Source organism: Capsicum annuum, chromosome 6 (assembly GCF_002878395.1).
Source record: "Capsicum annuum cultivar UCD-10X-F1 chromosome 6, UCD10Xv1.1, whole genome shotgun sequence".
Classification (NCBI taxonomy): domain Eukaryota; kingdom Viridiplantae; phylum Streptophyta; class Magnoliopsida; order Solanales; family Solanaceae; genus Capsicum; species Capsicum annuum.
The window spans coordinates 199,789,241-199,810,128 of NC_061116.1; the positions used below are offsets into that span (position 1 = coordinate 199,789,241).

The 20,888-nt window shown below is 33.2% G+C and overlaps 2 protein-coding genes and 1 pseudogene across 3 annotated transcripts; 2 read left to right on the forward strand and 1 right to left on the reverse strand.

Annotated features, from left to right (window-relative positions):
- Positions 1 to 2,793, forward strand: part of LOC124899587 — a 26,651-nt pseudogene extending 23,858 nt beyond the window's left edge.
- Positions 2,794 to 10,683: 7,890 nt separating this feature from the next.
- Positions 10,684 to 13,118, forward strand: LOC107854346 (glycosyltransferase BC10). Its single transcript, XM_016699354.2, has 2 exons — positions 10,684 to 11,697; positions 12,206 to 13,118. The coding sequence occupies exons 1-2, from the start codon at positions 11,218 to 11,220 to the stop codon at positions 12,845 to 12,847; spliced, it is 1,122 nt and encodes a 373-aa protein (XP_016554840.1). The 5' UTR covers positions 10,684 to 11,217; the 3' UTR covers positions 12,848 to 13,118.
- Positions 13,119 to 13,674: 556 nt separating this feature from the next.
- LOC107854359 (protein HEADING DATE 3B) lies at positions 13,675 to 18,160 on the reverse strand. Of its 2 annotated transcripts, XM_016699367.2 has the most exons (5): positions 17,338 to 18,160; positions 16,894 to 16,933; positions 15,742 to 16,739; positions 15,111 to 15,162; positions 13,675 to 14,850 (listed from the first exon to the last, which is right to left on the reverse strand). In XM_016699367.2, the coding sequence occupies exons 1-5, from the start codon at positions 17,514 to 17,516 to the stop codon at positions 13,837 to 13,839; spliced, it is 2,283 nt and encodes a 760-aa protein (XP_016554853.2). In that variant the 5' UTR covers positions 17,517 to 18,160; the 3' UTR covers positions 13,675 to 13,836. The 2 variants fall into 2 exon arrangements, with proteins under 2 accessions (XP_016554853.2, XP_016554852.1); XM_016699366.2 differs by lacking the exon at positions 16,894 to 16,933 and having other exon boundaries at positions 17,338 to 18,150.
- Positions 18,161 to 20,888: the final 2,728 nt, after the last annotated feature.

Genomic DNA, 20,888 nt, shown 5'->3' on the forward strand with positions numbered 1-20,888 from the left:
TGAAAATAAATTCAAATGATTAAAATCTTAATTTAAATATAATTTATTCTCAAAAATAATTTATTTGGATAAATTATTTTTGAGAATAAATTATATTTAAATTAAGATTTTAATCATTTGAATTTATTTTCAAGATAAGCCTTAATTAAATTTGATATTTTGTAAAATAAATATTTAAGTAACAAATTATATAATCTCGTATAACTGAACACGATAGTATATAATCGCTACTTAAAATGACAAAATCACTTACGAAAAATATTTTAAGTTTTTTTTTATTTGGATGAAATAATTATTTTGGTTTATTAAAAACTAAAGAAACTCAGGATTAAATTTAGTCGTGGAGGGCAAAAATTAGGTGTGAACAGCATCAACAGCTTCATCCGAGCTAAATCAAATCTAAAAGAAGAAAGGAATATGGTTTTGTAGAGCATATCGAGGTGTTTTATGAGATTATCGTGATTCTCTCTTCTTTGCTTTCTTTTAGTGCACGAATTTTATAGCCGCTTTGGATTTCACCGCTCATTGATGTTATATTTATTGCAACCCTTTCCGGCTATGGCTTCTATGAAGATGGACTAAACATAGTAATATATCCTGCCAGCATGTCCCAAAAGGAGAAGATATAATAATAGGAGAAATGAAATCCATGGACACGATACAATGTATGGATAATAATCTTTTTTTGCTTCTTCTCAGGCAGGTGCTATTGCTGCTCAAGGTCTGCTTAAGAGAACCTATAGTGTCCTGAACAATCCCAAACACATGGTACCAACCTGTCCAGAAACAGGAGCACGCCTCCTCGTTACTAGATTTCTCAAGAGTTTTATCGCGGCAGGATGCACAATGTGAGTTATAACAATTTCACATTGTATAGGTTTAGTTCCAAAATGGTTTTATTTAACAACATGGAATTTCTACCCAGCTAGTTTCAGCAAAAGTGAATTTATTATGCTTCTGTGACTATCTATTCTCATGTATACTTAACAATATACACGAATCATGCATATATTGTTCTTAGACTATATATTTTTTGTGTTCAGCCTGTTAGAATAAGGGGGTACGATGTTCATATTGAAGGAACAGAGAAGAAAAGCTCTCTCAAAGTTTATCTTAGAGGTCATAGTCCACAATTTTACTGGAAAGGACAAGTGATCGAGCCACTAAATGAAAAATTCAAAGGATTCTCCAATATGGACAAATTTTTTCACATAAACTAATCGTTTACAGGTTGCAACTCAAGGCGACTTAGTCTTTGCTGATGCATTTATTCGTGGGGACTTCTCTTTTGTTGATAAGAACAGCGGTCTTCTTAATCTTTTCATGGTGAGAAAGTGACCCTATTTCATTGTCAATAGATTATTCTTGGTACTTGGCATCCTGAATTCCTTTACAGATTTTTGTTAACAACAGAGATTTTAAAGCATCTGTCACAAGGTTTAGTAAGAGAAGGTAAATAGTTTATTGAAACTATAATAAGGACATTACAACTTTCGTTCATATGTTAAATCTTTTCCTTGCATTTGCTCTCCGGAGGATGGTGGACAACGATGCTTTTTACAGCTGCAGTATCATCCACAAAATATTTCATTTGACATGTTTCAAACCAGAACACTCTAACTCAGGCTCGTAAGAACATTTCTCATCACTATGATCTGGTAAATAACTTGTATACTATATCAAGATCATAATGAAACTTGTTGTTTTCTTGTGACTTTCATATCTTCCATAGGCCTGTTGCTTCAAGTGTAGATTGATAAGTATATTTACTAATTTTTTCAGAGTAATGAACTCTTCTCGCTCTTTCTAGATGAAACAATGACATATTCATGTGCAATTTTTAAGGTAAGAGCTCCTAAGTTGCTCAGATTCTCCAAAAATGTTGCCGCACCCATGTCGGATCCTTCAAAATTACACTATTTCTCAAGGATCCGGCACGCACCCATCGACATTCTTGAAGAGTCCAAGCAACATAGAAGAGCTCTAAGATACATTTCATGTTCTTTAATCTTAATCTTAAGGTGATCTTTTTTGCCTTTGTAATTGATCTAGAGTGAAGAGGAAGACCTGAAAGTTGCTCAGGAGAGAAAGATTTCTCTTATTATTGAGAAGGTAAGTCATCAATAAGCTAAATATGCACAGTTAAGAGTTCAGAAAGCAGTCCTTCAGGTACATAACTTCAAATAACACATGATACATTGCTTCATTTAACCTTGAGATTCACAGACGAACATGATTTATGGTTTGTGATCTTCATTCTTCTGTTGCCTTTCTTTCTTGAAGTTGTTTTCACGAGCGTTGGCTTTCTTTAGTTCATTTCAGATCATGCACTAACTTCATTATAGGTAGTTAATCTTTTTTTGTTATCTTGTACTTTGTTGATAGTTGAATTCCTTAACTAATTATTACATGGATCTGAAAATTCAAAGTGTAAATATATCAGTTGTAAGGTAGATATAATTGTTATATGTAACTGTTTTGGTAATCTGAAAATTTTGCTATGAGTGTAGGATGATAGTTTTGAAAAGGCTACAACTTTACTTCATAACAAGTAAGGAAATTTAAAGAAACAAAATAGTAGCTCAGCATTAGTCTTAGTTCTAGTATGATATGTTAATCATCCTCTTCCCTATCTGGCACCACTTCGATGTTGTCATCTTTTTCATCCGTTTCCGTCTTCAGGTGGATTACGACCTAACTCAATCTCACTATGTTGTCCTTTTGTCGTATACGGAACTTTCTGTAATTCGCATTGCAGCTTTGCTATCACGATATACATTATTGGAACCTTGACTCGGATCCTAATCTCTTTTATAAAACCAAGTAACCATATTAGTTTTGAAACTATTTGTTGGACTCTTATATTCTGCTTCTAGCTACAGTAGTTTATTTCTTGGACATCTAAGAAACTAGCGCATCTTCATTTTTATCAGCTAGCTAGTGATAGACTATCTGGAGTTAGGACAAGCTACTTGATCTGGATCATAATAAGCAGTTGAGTCTTCTGCACTGCCAGATAGTAGTACCTTGACCTGGATGAGTCTTCACATATCTTAAGGTATGAACACTGAATGCGCTATCTAGACTAGTCATAATTAGGTAAAGAAGTTAACGTATCAATCTTTGGTATATACTATGATCACTGAATGCACTATCTAGCTTAGTCATAATTAGGTAAAGAAGTTAACACATCAATCTTTGGTATATACTATGATCTGGACCTTACAAATTCAAAACTAAGGAAATTTCTCAACTCATCTAAGTCTTCCATTGTAAAGCCTTTTGTAGGATAGGCTTAGTACCTTCAACCAACTTCAGAATTTCTCATGTTATTAGCATGTCTCTACATGCCCTAGAACAAGCATTACACAGATCCAGTTGTATATACGGATTTGACAAGTCTGCAGACTAAATTATTAACTTAAAATCCCTGAGGTAGTTGCATATAAATTTCATCATGTAGGTATCCCTGAATAAAAAATGTATATATAGATTTTCTCATGTTATTGACATGTCTCTACATACACTAGAACAAGCATTACATAGATCCTATAGAGGATAGTACTACTTACTACTTGACTATTCATTTCACTATTGCATATAGTTTGAGATGTATGTATGGTATGTTTGGTATCAAATTGTGATGTCAATAACCGTCAATGAGATGCTATTAAAATGGAAGCTCAAAGTGAAGTGGTGGAGAATAGGAACATGGGAAATAGCTAGTTCAAAGCTAGTGTGGCAACATGGAAAGAAAAGAAACAGAAGACATCTAAAGGATTAGAATTTTTTTTCTGAAATTAGTGAAATTTTTGTTGTGATATGCAATTTCTAGTAAGCATTAGAGTAATTATAGCAACATGTTTAGAGATTCTATAATTGTTGTTTGCACCATCATAGTGTATAATTTCTATAAGAGATTTTACATATGAACTAGAGTATAAATCAACTCCCAAATTTGGAATTGTTACTTATGTGATTGATTTTTGTACTTTGCATTTGATGATTTTTGTACTTTGCATTTGATTTTTGTACTTTGCATTTTTATGTAGCCAAGTGATGAGGCTAGTAGACCCATTTCACCCATGGATGTAAGGAGATCACGTGATGATAATGATCTTAATGACATTCTTTGATTTCATTGTATTTGTCTTGGATATTCAATTATGACGATATAATTGTGTGGTTGGAGTTAATCTTAGCATATTGAAGGTTTTGTGTTTAAATTTGATTTTGTAGTTTGAAGATACTAGTTAATGTTGAAAATTTGGAGTTTGAAGATGTTAATGTCGAAAAAATAATTTTGAAGTTTAATGTTCAATGTATTTTTGATATGTTTGTCAATTGCAATGTTTAATCTTTGTTGTATTAATGATATATGAATTTAACAAATATTGGATTGTAGGTTATGCCTAAAGGAACAATTAAATTTGAGCTAAAATTAGAATCTATAATTAGTTATTGAGAATTGATGGGTCCTACTAATTTTTTTTAAAAAATAAAACAATTGTGGAGGTTTTAACTCCCGCAAGTTTAAAATAAAAATTTATTACAAAAAAAATTAAATTTAGAATAACGGGGGTCGTAACCGCCATAAATAACCCCCGTAAATTAATTATGGGGGTCGGAAAAAAACTACCGCTACTCGTTTCTGACGGCTCGTATTCTGGGGGTTTTGGGAACCCCCACAATTACATTTTGCAGGGGTTTAAACCCCCGCAAACCCCAAAATTAACCCCTGCAACTTGAGCCTTTTTTTGTAGTGAAAGAAATTTATATGGAACAACCTGAGGGTTTTGTGGTTTCAGGAAAAGAGAATAAGGTGTGTAAACTTATTAAGTCGTTGTATGGACTAAAACAAGCACCTAAACAATGGCATGCGAAGTTTGACCAAACCATGTTGGCAAATGGATTCAAGATAAATGAATGTGATAAATGTGTTTACATTAAAGACACTCCGAATCACCAATCATTGTTTGTTTATATATGGATGATATGTTGATCATCAGTAGAGACATTTCTGACATAAATGCAATGAAACGAATGCTCGAGAACAAGTTTGATATGAAAGACCTTGGAGTTGCGGATGTGATCTTAGTTATAAGAATCCATAGAACTCCAAAAGGGTTGGCATTGTCACAATCTCATTATATCAAAAATATACTTGACAAATTCAAGTATATGGAATTCGGTATTGCCAAGACTCCATTGGGTGTAAGCTGTGCACTTCGAAAGAATGAAGGTGAAAGTGACTCACAATTTGAGCACACAAGAGTATTGGTATGTTTAATGTATATAATGAACTGTACACAACCAGACATAGCATGCACTATTAGTAAGTTGAGTCGGTATATGAGTAATCCCAACAAAACTCATTGGATGGCAATAAAATGAGTTTTGGGGTATCTTAAATATATTCAAGACTATGTTTTGCATTATAATAAATATCCCGCGGTACTTGAAGGATATGGTGATGCAAATTGGATCACCAGGTCAAACGAAGTAAAATCCATACGTGGATATTATTTACTATCGGTGGAGGAATGATCTCTTCGAAATCATCCAAACAGACATGTATTGCTCGCTCTACAATGGAATTTGAATTTATCGCATTAGATAAAACTGGTGAAGAAGCAGAATGACTCTGAAATTTTTTGAAAGATATTCCGTATTGGCCCAAACCAATGGCACCAGTATGTATACACTGTGATAGCCAAGCGGCAATAGGTAGGGCAGGGAGTATGATGTACAACGGTAAATCTCGTCACATAAGACGGAGACATAATACCATTATAGAACTTCTCTCTAGTGGAATTATCACTGTTGACTATGTTAAGTCAAAGGATAATATGTCGGATCCACTTATAAAAAGTCTATCTAGAGAAGTAGTTGAGAGGACATCCAAGGGAATGGGTTTAAGGCCTAGGAAAAGTCAGCATGGAGGTAACTCTACCTAGCAGACTGGAGATCCCAAGAGCTAGGTTGAAAAAGATCAAACAAAGTTGTATCTGAGAGATTCAACATTGTCAATTACCCAACACATTCTCATGATGTAGACAATGTATAGTAAACAAGGATAAGACTTAAAGTGAAAAGTCTTTTAATGATTATCTAAATTTGGCAGATTTGACCAAATAGTTTAATATATAGGATTGAACGTTTAGAAATCACCTATGTGAGGGCGAAATAGAAGCCGCTTCAAAGAGAATGGTAGTAAAGTCCTATTCTCTAAGCTCTCATGAAATCGGGACGTGTTCATCGCTGAAAAGAACAAAACCGTGAGAACCATAAACAGTAAAAGGCTGGTTGTGTGACATGTGTTATCTAGGTGTACATTAAAGCTCGATGGTTTAAAGATATCAAATCTACCAATTGACCGAGTGCATCCGATGTATGTTCACTACGGAAAGTTCAAAGGAAAACCTACTTATCCAGATGCAATTAGTCTTTGCTAAACTCCAAAATACGGGCGCATTTCAGGTGCAATTTCAATGCATACGCAACGCACATCACGAAGGGATGCGACCCTTCGTGAGAAGGCACACTGTTCCGCGTGTTGAGCGATCTGCGCACGCAAATCAAGAACTGCGGACACAGTTCAAACGCAGACGCCTACTAGAATGTACAGAAAGTCATCTGTGGCAGCAGTCCAGGCACAATTCCAGCGCAGTCTGGGCGCAGAGACGTGACTGTTATAGAAAAGGTGTCTTTCTGCTGACCAATGCATCTTTTCTAAAAAGATATACTTAAGGCTATAAATACCTAATATTTTCCTTAGGTACTGACATTAATTTTGACAGCAAAAACTCTCTTGTTATTAACAAAAACTTTGTGTGATCATTAAGCTGTTGAGTGAGTTCGTTGAATCCAACAATTTGAGGTACCGCTATTGTTCGGATTGAAGGTCATTTTATCCTGGGAGAAAGATTCCATAACCTTGGGTATAGTGAGGGTAATTATTCCTTAAGGACACTTCGTGAAGTCAGGGGACTTGACCTTAAAATTTTTTTTTTTTGAAAATTAACATACTTCTTGGATAGATTATTTATAATCTTGTGTTGAAGGTGGTAAGGAACTTCATAAATGTTCTTTTCTTAGACTCGAACTTGAGTTGAAGTTGTTGTTGCATTTTATACAGATTCTTGTACCCGAAACACTGAAAAAATAACAGTTTTTGCTATTGATTTTTTTTGCTATGAGTTCAATGTGATTGTCCTCTTTATAATAAGTATTAAATATATGTATTTATATTTTGTAATTGATAGCTAAGCTGGGGCACAGCCAGGTAAAGTCATTTATTCAAATTTTTTGGGTAGAAATATCACGCTATTTGTTTATGGTTAAAATATTATTTTATGCATATATAGTATATGTTGGACACTATTTGTCTTCTTCATGTATTTGTCTTTTATATTTTGAATCCCTTGATGAATAGTTGAACTCCACCATTTTTGAGTTAAGGGAGCACCCACTGTCTTGAAATCCTGGATCCGCCACTGAGTACCAAATATCGAATGAAAAAGATGGATTAATATATTTCTTAGATATATTTTCAGTCAATGTGAGCAATACATGTTATGCACTTTGATTGGGAAGACAAATAAAAGCTTAGTTGAAAATATTGATTGATAAGCTTTTAGATTGACTTACTTTAATCAAAAGGAATACATGTTATTACTTTAAATAAATCTCATATTAATCAAACAAAAAGAAAAAGAAATTGAAGTGATATATAAAACAAAACATAAGTACAAATGTTCATCATAACCACATTTTGGGGTTGTACATCTGTCCCTCTGTGATGCAGTCTAAGAAACAATTACGTGAACGTAAAAAAGTTTCAGTATATAATAATTAGCTTACAGGGGTCATTATTAAGTATCACTTGTTAATTAATGGACCAGATAAGATCAATTAAAAAATATACTGATAGGGAAAGATATGTGCCATGTGTGTGTTTTAAGGATTTTAAAAACTTTTCACTTTCACATATGAAATTCCAAGACTATAATTGAACTTATCACATGCTTTAAGTATGACCTAATTCCATATAACAATCATTATACATTGAGAGTTTGTTCGGTTGAATTGTTCTGATCATTATTTAGTTAGTGCAAAATTATGAATATTTTACTATTATTTTGTTGTTTTCGCTCGGGTCCTAATTTATTCTAAAAGAGTTTGTTGAAAATTCTAAAAGATATATATCTATTATCAAATAAAATGCATTATTAAAAATAATATTATCGTAGATACATCTCAAGCTTGAAAAGAATTTTCCTCATTATATTCCAACAACTTTATGCCATCATATGTCATTGTAGATACCATAGTAAATTCTCTCTCTTTTTTTTTTTCTGTTTTATGGTGTTCAAGTACCAGAAAATACACTTTAAACTGTTTGTAAGTTGCAAAAAGATTTTTAGATTAGTCAACTTGGACCTGAAATTAGGTAAATAAAATTGGCAGCAGCTAATGATTAAACATCTTTAATTCACATCTCCATTTTCCACTCTATAAACTCGTAGAGAGCCTAAATGAATTTACTTTCTTTGCAAAAGGACAATTCAAGGCAAGTAACTCTACCTTGTACAATATAATAAACATTAGATTCATAATTCTACAAAGATTGTGAATAATTAACAGGCTGTTACTTGTAATATCTCCTGACTATGCCATATATATATTATCGATTTCTTTGGCCATTAATTAACAATATTTTAGAGTTTTGATCACTAGGTAACATATATATAGGGCTGATAACGAGTTAGCAGGTTGCCAACTTGCCATAATATGCTATAGTAGAAAGGTTATTGTTTTATATATGTCTACAAAGTTACACTTTGACAAATGAAAAAGCAATTTTTTTGTAATTAATCACATAGGAAAATTCGTCAATTAATGTGGGAAATGGGATGCTGGTTCAATGAGATTATTCAAGTATTACTAATTTAAATGATCCTGGCATGGCGGAAGCAACAAGAATATTATTCACCGGTGAATTGATTCTTAGAATTATCACAACTTCAAGAGGAAAAACATTGAAAATTTATAGTCAAAATTTCCAGAAGATATAATCACTTGGCAGTTACTATAAGAACCAAATGAGTGTGAAAATAAAAAAGGAGTAAAAAATAGAAAATTGGAACTGAAATAGTGAAATTTTGGCTCAAAAAGGGCGGAAGGATTTCAGGTTCCTTGTTTTCTGAATTACTAAATATATAATAATTTAAGGAGTTGTTGATTGATTGGAATATAATTAATCAGCTCATAAAATCTCACATATGTAACGTTTAGTTGGTTGTATACAAGAAAAAAAAAAAAAAAAGTAATATCCGCATAAAGTTAGTGAAAAATTCATGTATTATTTTATGTGAGATGTAATATGTCATGAAAATATATAGTCATGCACGAATTAGACTATTTAAAAGAAATTACTTTTAGGGTAAATAATTCTTATTTAACAATATAATCCTTTCTTTAATCACGGAATAATAATTATTTTCTTATTAACTACTAGTACTATATGGAGTAACAATTAATTCACTATTAATCACTACATAAACCGGACACCAAAGGTGGAGGTACAACAGTTTTATTCTTATCTGTAGCACTTTGGCAGCAAGAGATTGAATTCCATTGACTTTTCATCCACTCTAGAAAATAGAGTGAATTAGGCACATTCTGACTATTAAGGAAAAAACTTAGAAAAATAAAAAGAATAATATGTCCTAAATATAGACCATGCAACCCAAATCAAAAGGATGACCTTTCAGAGTAAAATGCTTATGGTTTTAAAGTTAATTATTTATGTTAAACAAGAAAATGTTGACTTTTCTCTAGACATGGATAACTAACTATATGCTTCAAACTAAAATTTGAATACGACTAGAAAAGAAATAAATTATTAGTACGTAGAAATGTGAAAGAACAAGCAACCAAAAATAACTGCTTGGTAAATCATATTTTTGAAAAGAATGACAAGACTGGATTAGATATAATAGTCAAAACATCTAAATTTGTATGTGAATTGGCACATTAATTCTTCAAATAGAATTAGTATATTATAATAAAATAGTACAATATATATTTATATATTATAGCTAATGTTTCCCAATTTAAACAATGTTATTAATTTGACATTAAGGTGGCTTTTTACTGTCTTTGCAATGGAATTTAAAAATAGTACTTGAAGTTTGGTTATTATAAGTTTTAATTTAAAATCTTTTTGTGATTTTATTCTCTCCATCGCAAAATACTTAAGACTTTTCACTTCTTGATATTCAAATTATTTGTATGTTATCAACCGACTCCGAGTATTGAAATAAGTTCATTACAAGAAAGGATCAAAAGGGTCCATACCTCTATTCAAACAATTTATAACAATCTGATCAATATTTTAATATATTTATTCGAACCATATATCAATATAGGAGAAGGATTACACCTTCTAGTATTTTTTTTTTTTTTTTTTGCATATTTCTCAAATATCTAACTTTTAATTTAAGATAATTAAATTAACTCCATCTAATTTAACTTCTAAAGTCTAATTAAATTATCCTTTAAACGAAAGCGAACGCGAAATATGATAACTATTGGGGAGCAGATAAATTTTGAATGAATAAACGCCAACAAAATTGGAAGTTTCAAAGGCAACTTAAGAGGACAATTATGCAACACAACATGTCCTAGTTCTTTTCAAATTGCACGTACTACTACTACTGCTAATACAGTTTTGCGTAGAGCAAAAGGAATCCTCCTTAAAACCCCATGAGTGTCATAGCATCAACATTGGGAACTGTGAAATACTTTAGAGGTACTTTAATAAATTTCATGAAATTTTATTTCCATTTTTAACCACTCTGTGAAAACAAGAATCAGTTTTGTTCTTCAAAACCAAACGTCTTTACTTATTATAGTGTCTTTTCATATTTTCTCTTATTCATTTAGTCCAAAAAACAACAGGCAAATCTTGTGGTTTTAGTTTTTTTCCTTATTTGTTCTTCCTTTTTTTAAGATAAAAAATAAATAAATAAATAAATAGCACCTTCATGTCTCTGCAGTCCCTTTATGAATAACCCTTATGGTGTGTTACATATTCTTGTCGTAGAAATTTGGTAAGATTAAAAAGATTAGATTTTTCTCGTCCAAAAGAAAAATAGATTTGAGTAGAATCTTTTGCCCCATTTTGGTGTGATTGAAATTGAGTTTGTGAATATGGGGATCTTTGAGCATGGCAAAGACAACAAGCCTTTATCAATAAAAATACTTCAGTTTCTGTTGTTGTTTTTAGGTCTAGGAATTGTTTTTTCAGTTTTAAGTATGTTTATGCTTAGATTTTCAGAAGTGAAGAATGTAATCCCTGTGGTACAATCAAGAATGCAACCATGTTTTCAAGAATTAAATAGTTTAGAGAATTGGATTAGGCCGTCATTAAACGTGCATCATTCTATGAATGATGCTGAGCTGTTTTGGCGAGCTTCGTTTGTTCCTCAAGTGAAACATTTTCCTTTTAAGAGAAGGGCTAAGATCGCGTTCATGTTCTTGACGCGAGGGCCTTTGCCTTTGGCGCCTTTATGGGACAGGTTTTTCGCGGGGAATGAAGAGCTTTATTCAATTTACATTCATAATTTGCCATCCTATCAATCTGATTTCCCAAGTTCATCAGTGTTTTATGGCAGGCAAATTCCTAGTCAGGTAATGTGATTGTACTAATTTTATTCAAAATTGTGCACAAAATATTTTTATCCCGTCTTATTTGTCACAAGGTGTGTAAATTTTGAATTGCATGGACCGTTTTATCTAAATTAAGTCTTCAACACGTGTGCTCACGTGAGAGCTTGATTTTTTTTAATGAGTCAAACACGTGAAATTCTGTATGCTCTGATACCATTTTGAAGAGTGTTTCCATAGAGAGAGCAGAATTTATTCGCGTAACTATGTCTTTCAATAGCAAGTTTTTTTGGGAGAGTAGAACCATTGCTTGTCAGATATATTTTCGTTTGCAGGGTGAAGTTTATTTGTTACTTATATAGAAGATTGATTTGAGTTATTTTGGTGATGCAAGGCTGAAATCATGTTTTGCAAGATTTAGTGATCCGAGTTGCTTTGATATTCTTCTAAACGTTGATGTAAGATAAGTAGAACTGATGAGGCTAGCGTACTTGTATTCTGGTCATAATTGTGTGACTTCCATTTCGTGTAGGTGGCAGAGTGGGGAAAGATTAGCATCATTGATGCTGAAAGGCGGCTTCTTGCTAATGCATTGCTTGATATATCGAACGAATGGTTTGTACTCCTATCTGAGTCATGCATTCCTCTCCACAACTTCAGCGTTGTCTATCGCTACATATCAGAATCCAGGTACAGCTTTGTGAGTTCATTTGATGATCCTAGATCTGTTGGAAGAGGGCGGTACAATCAGAAGATGTTACCTGAGATTAAAATCACTCAATGGCGTAAAGGATCCCAGTGGTTTGAAGTTGACAGGAAACTAGCTATTGACATTATTAAAGACGAGCTATACTACCCCAAATTTAAACATTTCTGCAAACCATCGTGCTATGTCGATGAGCACTATTTCCCAACAATGCTGCACATCCAATCTCCTCATCTCCTGGCAAATACGAGTCTCACTTGGGTAGACTGGTCTAGAGGCGGTGCTCATCCTGCTACATTTGGAAAGGCTGATGTTACAGATCATTTTCTCAAGAGACTTTCGGAAGACCAGAGGTCGTGTGTCAACAATAACCAGACGACTTCACATTGTACTCTTTTTGCTCGAAAATTTTCTCCTAGTACATTAGATCCGTTACTAAAACTCTCGTCCAAGTATCTGGGCTTCTGAAGTTCCATTACTTAGTGATCTGATATATTCAAGTATGACAACAAGCCTTCTGCCACATTATTGCTGTTATTCGGAGTCTACAGAATATTAAAGGCCCGATGAAATGATTAACATTGCCCATGTTATACTAAAGATATATCGATCGATATTCCTGATTATGATACAATATTAGATGAAAACCCAGTATTTCATATTTGAGTTGGATGTCTTCTGTACTGGCATGTGTAAGCTTTCCGACATCTATCACAATTAAGATACTCTATTTGCAGTAGAATACATAAATACTATTCTGATTCAAATAAAAGCTTAACTTCATTACTGTTGACTCAAGAGCAACCAGAAGTTTGAATGATCGACACTTAAAATTTTGTTCAACAAAGGGTTGTGGGGAGTCAGTTTACATAATAAGAATATCCATGTATGTGGCCAGCCAGACTAATCACTAAATTAAAGAAAGCTACTTGAAGCATAGCTTCTAACAGAAAATATCAGATATGTTTACTGGACTGTTTCATCGAGCCCACTTCCGAGACATTGTATATATTGTGCCACACGCTGCAGGTGCCATTGGCAAGAAGTTTAAATTGTATCATTATGCTGAAAGATGAGGACATGAACATGTCCTTCCTCCACTGACTCCTACCTTAATTTCATTTCGGAGAAGTGGGTCTCTTTTTTAACTAGGAAAAAACAATTTTAAGGCCGTACATTCTTGTGTATCGTCTCTGTAGTTCTACACATTTAGCAAGTTTCCAGTCAATCTACAGATGAAGAAATATAACGGAGCAGGATGATTGGAAGAGAAAATCAAGAGAAGGAACACTTTGTAGAAAAAGAATGAATCTGTATTCTTTTCACTTCCCATTGAATGTATATACAGTAAAGAATCTTTAATCCAAGAGGAAAACCAAAAAAATGAACTTTAGATAAGGGAAACGATACAGCAGAAAGAGCTTTTCTTACAAGATTAAGTTGTAAGGTTTTGCATACTAGTAATTCAATTTCCTTTCTTCTTGTATAGACCTAAAAATCCGAGCTGCAGATTCAGATGCTGACTTTGAGTTATGGGGCACAACCTTGATCACTTGTATTCGCTGCTCGGTGTCGTTATCTTGAACTGGTTGATCTGAACCTTTTGCAGTTGGTGTGATAGGAAAAAGAGAGAGTGCATCCTTTTGTGCCCTCTCAGGAGGACTACTTGCAGTACTTCCTTGCATGTCACTCGCTCTATCCACCTGAAAAGTTCGATCACAATCTGACATGACCGCGCTCTTCTGGCATGATATGTTGCATGATATTTGATGAGGCCTGACTGAGTTGACATCATGCATAAGTGGACTATTCTCCTTCTCATTTGACTTGATTCTGGAAAGTGGATTCATTTGCTCGATAGCTGAACTTGAAGCAGATGGCTTTATCACAGGCATGGAATAAGGTTGAATGCAGGACTGATCAAATATTGCAGGACCAGGAAAAATCCCAACACCTTGCTTGTGAGAAGTCGGTACACTATAAGGCACATTCGCAAACTCTCCACCTGTGGGAGATGGAATGACAGACCTGCAACTACCATAAACTGGTGCTATGATCCCTCCAGGCGGTGGACAAGGTCCTGTATAAGGTTTATAAACAAGTCCTTCAGAAGGTGACCTTATTGGAACTAACCACTGATATCCAGGAGGTGGTTGGAAGCACCGAGGTGCTAATTTTGGATCGGATACAAAAGATCTCGATGTTGGTGTCCCTACATTTGGTTTTTGAGCTGGCTGCTGTGGTATACTATTCTTATCATCATCTTTGGGGAGGGGAAGAAAAACATTATCTATTGGAATCTCAAAATTGTTTGGTTTTGGAGAAATCTTTTGTCCGACAGCTACTACAGGAGGCTCAAGAACATCATCACATGGCAAATTCTTCAAGGAAGAAAATTTGATAGAAGGTTGGTTGATATAGAAATTGCTTTTGAACAATATATCTGGTGATCTGGCTATCATTTTCTGTACCTGTAAAGATGCTAAGATAAGTTAGTTTTTACAAAACACTAAGAAACCTCCTTAACCCCTTTCTAATTATTGATTTTATTGCACTTGGTCGTCGATAGCAGGTAGATTTATAAGATTTTTCTGCCCTTCTATTAAAGCATACAGGCAGGACATTGAAAATGAAGGAATAAACTACCATCCTTCATGTGACTCTTGAACGCTACATCTCTTCAAAAAAACCAAAGATAAAGGGCAATCTAACTGATAAAACTCTAAAGTACCTTTGTTAGTCTGTGTAGCTCAAATAGTTGTATTGCAAAGATCCGCTGCTGGCTGAAAAATTGTGAAGCGCAGGTTAAATGTAGATTTCAGAAAAATTATTGGAACAGGAAACAGAAGAGATCTTCCTATCGTAAATAATTGTTCTCATTACATCTATAGTCATCATAGCGGCAACAACTATAACATCATAAAGATGGGATCTCTGTCCTGAAAATCAGACATTATTATTTCTCAGAAATTTGTTGACGTATATGATTTTAAGGCTTATACAGTGAAGCAGTGAGACAACAAAACATAGATCATAAAGGCTAAACTAACATAGAACTTCATATTGATAGTTACAATTTTGAGGTTCTTGTAAATATGGTGTTTATGCCAATTTGACTACTTAAATTTCATCTACTTTTATAGGTCATAGTTCCTGAAGATAACTCTTTTATAAGGATGAAACGGATGAAATGGAGCAAAAAGAACAAGATATGATATGATATGTGCATGATATAGGTTGAAAGTAGACAAATGAGGATCAGAACATATCTTCGACCGACCCCTAGTTCAAGCCACACATTTTCAACTCTACTGTCACGGCAAGTTGAATATATATAAAGATGATCAGCTAAAGAGACTTACTGTGCAATGGTTCTTCTTGCTTTCCAGAATAGTTCTTGACCTATCAATGCTATGACATTATCTGAAGACATTTTTTCTACTAATTTAGAGTTCAAGGACGAAGCTTCTGAGATCCCCTCGCTTCTGTCTGCACCTCCTACATCTGGAGGCCCACTAATCTGGTCTTCAGGACAGCCAGAAGAGGATTTAACTCTCTTAGGACTTTGTTGGTTGTCTCTGTGAGGTAGAAAGGAGCATGACGGACCTTCCATTCTGGAAGAACATCTATTAGTCGTGGCATCTTCATGTTTCGCATATGTAACATCTTCCACGGCCTTCCTTTTGTGTTGAATCCAAGAATCTTCATCCGATTCAGAATTAGAATCACTACATCTATTCAAATCACCTACCAGACCACATCTATTTTCCGGAGCTCTTGATACAAATGGTTTAATATTTAGCTTGCTATGTCCTGGACTTGGAGCTTCACGCACCACTGTCGTCTCTATAGTTGACAGATGAGGAGCAGGTAGTTTAACACAATGCTCTCTCTTTTGGCACTTAGCTATATCTCCAGCTTGATTTATATTATACTCCCGGCACTTTACTTGCGTACTGCCTGTATCCTTAAATTGCTTTTCGAAAACACTTTGAAATTTCAAAGAAGGTTTTTGGCTTGATATAGCCACTTTTTCTTTGTCCGCATTTTTATGTATGTTACCATGATATAGAGGTTTCCCTGATTGACCACAAAAATCATTTTCCCTTCCAAACTTGTTGGCAGTAGGGTTACTATTGGAGTATGATAAACTGTGCGACTGAATAGGATTAAGCTGAGATGTACCACGCAAATTCCCTTTAAGACATAAAACTTGAGGATTTAGCGACTTCACTGGTGGTACATCAGGACGTCTCATTGTAAAGTTCATCCCTCCAGAAGAATACGGATGAAGTATCTCAACGAAATGAGAAGACTCGGATGCATTGTGGGAAAAATAGTTCCTTTTGTTGCAACCAACCTACAGGGGGTTCAAGAGCTCATGTGAGCAGATTGAATGAGACAGCAAAATGAACCTTCTTGGCTATAGCAGTCATAATGGGTCGAAAGCATTCATGAAATTCCCATCTAAGGAAAGACACTGTCTATGAATCAAAAGTACAGTTTTCTAATACCTTGAGTTGGCAATGAAGGGGATAAACAGATTCACTCAATCTGAAACAGCACAAGCAATAAGTGAACAAAAGGAATGGAAGTAGATTGAAAATCAAAAGGTTTTGGATGACGAATAAAGTGATTACAGAATTACAGAAAAGATCTCAGTATATGCTTCTATAATAATTTTATCTATACCTAGTTTACCTCCTTTTTCTAAGACCATATGAATTCTACTTTGTTCGACACACATATGCAAACTACAATCCACTGAAGTTCTGATATTACTTTGATACGTCATAGTAACAAAAAAAAAAAAACCACATTTTTGACTTCCTAAAAGGGCTGCAAGGTCTATAGAAGGAGCATCAAAGGAGCTTTCAATCGATTCCAACAAGTCATCATAATTCTACCAAATAACATATTAGCAACACTTGGAAGAATACACTAAATTCTGTACTTACAAGACTAGGAGATGCTGCAGGGATAGAGTTTCCACCATTAGGCGGGAGAGGCAGCATTGACATTGTTCGCGGTGTAGGAGCAGAAGTAGAGGTGAAACTTTGTGACGATCTGGACGACTGTTCACAAAGAGCCATTTTGTTCCTTGGAGGTGCTCTTGGCCCTCCTTTATCTGCATCATTTATATGTAATCTAGGAAACAAAGGATCCATATGCCTCTCTTCATCTTTCTCCGTCTTCATCTTTTCCCTCTCTCAATGCTCCACTAACGTGAATACACTAGACTAGTAAATACTAAACTACGCAAAATTTCAGTCACACGAACCATTTCATAGCTCGCGTATTACCCAGAATTTCCCTTCCACCAAAGCTATCAAGTAGCAGAACAATTCCTCAAGTAATTGAACCACAACAAATCAAACAATCAACCTACCTCGAATAACCGATACTTCCTTTTACTCAAAATCAGTTGCAACGAGCAAGAACACATGGAATAACAATTCAAGAACGAAACCTTAAACGCGAAAATCCAATCTTGATATACAAGAAAGATAACAACACAATGTGGTAAATCAAGATAATAAGCAACAAACAAATATATTATGAGATATGAATATAAGATAGTTTGGAGCTAAGAGAAAAAGAAGCAATCATGGCATCATCATATAGGGAATCTTAGAAGAAGATCAGATCAACAAATACATGAGAAGGAGAATGAAATGAGGGCAATGTGGGGCCAAAATGTTGGATAGAATTACTGGAACTTCCATAAGTAAGGGACGTTAATAGGTACAAAATTATTACAATTACGTAAACATTATAAACCAACAGAAGAAATTTAATAAACCGAATAATATTAGTGACTGATCGAGTCATTCTCCTTTTCTTTCTCTTAAGGCAAACGCAGTAATAATTGCCGAAACAAATGTGTATACGTTGAACCACATGTACGAAATTGTCCAATCTTTTTACTAAGAATCTGCCATAAGATCTCACTCTAAATACGGATACGTATTACTTTTGTGGAGTGAAAGTTTACCCGAACACCACGCATATTATATTGCATGATCGATCTCAATCTCAAATTATTTTGTGCATAAATACAAGTAATTACACATCTGAATTACACGCGTTTTTGTAAAAAGATATATAAAACGTGTTAAAAACGCGTCTGCCGATGGAATTAATTTTCAAGCGGAGTTTAGTTTTGGGTTGAATTATTGAAAGACTAGTTGTAACTTTTCACATGTTAATAACTTATTTTTTGTAGAGTTGGCGACATCCAAATTGTAAAGTCGAATAACGTGTGAGTGAATATATTGAAGTTTATACAAGTGCATCTCCAATTCAAACTTCAAATACTTTGAATTCTCCTTTTGAATTTTATATTCCACAACTTTTTTTCTCTTATGCTATTTAGGCCTCAATTTGAATACATATTTTAATTTTTTTTCCTTTCAATGTATGCTTTCTCTAGTTTGAGTTGAAAAGGCAAAAGAAAAGAACCTTTTGTTTCTCTCATATCATAAGGTTGAATATCTAGAAACCAAGAAAAAAAAAACTTGCCTTTTATCTCATCGTTCATTAAACAAGTGAAGAAAAGCTTATACTAAAGTTTCCTTTAAGAAGAGTATATATTATAAATTTCAAATTTTTTTTCTCTTAATTTCCGAAAATCATCAAACTCACAGGAAACAATGGCCAACCCTGGTTTGGCATACAAGTAGGAGAACCAAAATTTAACACATCAAAATATGACCTTGCTCAATCAGTTCATTTTAACTCGTCCAATTCAACTTATCTGATATAGTTTAATTGATTTGGGCTAAATATGTAGCCCTAATACTAGTGCCAATTAGGGGAACTTACATAAATATACCTTCCGGCCAGTCATCTACTTTGCCAACATGACCGAAGTATACACTAGCTATATGCTTCGACTGTACATGATGTGTATAAATATGTATTATTTTTATTATTATATAGAAGTGTGAAGAGTGGGACGATCAAGTGTATATTTGTAATTTCAAAAAAAAATCTATTTTGCTTACTTATATTTTTAGGCATCAAAGCTTGGCCATAAATTTTTAATGACAAAAAAGTCAAGTTATTTTTTGTAAATGTCAATCACATTTCAATTGATATAATATATCACATGGACCCACATAAAAGATAAAATTAGTTGTTATTTGCATATTAATTACTCTACAAGTGTAATAAAATAATAAATAAATTTATAAATATTTAAATGATAGTCCATACATTCAATTTATTTGTCTTACTCTTCGTTTAAATTTGTTTCAAAAAATTGCCTTTTTTTTTAACTATTGAATTATAACTTTTCACATGTCATGTTTAACACCAAGATTAAAATAGATTTTGACACATTCTACATGTTATTAATTTAAGACACAAGATTGAAAATTATTTTTTACTTTCTTACTTCGTATCAAATTAAAATCAAACAAAAAATTGATTATATTATTTATTATTTTATTAAATTATATAAAAGAGTGAGTTGGAGGACGATCAAGGGCAAAATTGTCGTTTCATAAAATTGTAGAATGTTTATTTCTATACTACAGTTAGGGGTGTTTAGACCAAACCGTCAAGTCAAACCGAATCGACGAACCAAACCAAACCAAACCGAGAAAAAAACCGAATTATGATTTGGTTTGACGTTAGAAAAAAAAAAACGACCATTTTTGGTTTGATTTGTTGTTGACCAGAAAAAAGTCAAACCGAACCCGAATCAAACCGACGTAATATATATATATATATATATATATATATATATATATTCAAACTTTTTAATACATGAAATATTAATTATAATCTACTTTTTAAATACTTTTTCAATTAGTTTTAGTAATTTTCAATAATTTGAAAGTAGACGTAGATATATATTTAGATATGGGTCTTTAAGTTATAATATTTGTCCATTAATTGCTAATTAAATGATCCAAAATCCAATATAAACTTAAAATCTACACTTTTCACTCTTCATCTGATCACTTTTTAGTTTCAAGATAGTTTTTCGCTTTTCATTTTTTCATAATTGTGATTTTTCATTAGCACATGATGAAAATTTATTTGATCTAATCTTCGATCACAATATAATTGTAAAAACTACTGATTATAAAAAAAAAATGAAAGAATCGACTAAAACCTAAACCGAAAAAACTAATTTTATGTTGATTTGATTTAGTTTATAGTTTTAATAAATCGACATGATTGATTTTTCTTTTTTAATAAAAATCGAACCAACCCGACCTATGTATATCCTAACTATAATCTTAAAAGCAGGTCACAAATTTATAATGACAAAATAACCAAACAACTTTTTTTAAATGCCAAGTGTATCCTTATATGTAACATTAAATTAATGCGGACCCCACATTTTTTCCTTAAATGCTTTGTATATTAATTATATTTGCTGTTTTAATAAGATATTTAACTTCATGTAAATATTTTTTTTTATGGTGTGATTTTTGAATATGTTTATTATAATATAAATATCTTGAAAAAAAAGAGAAGAATTCTTTTTTATTTG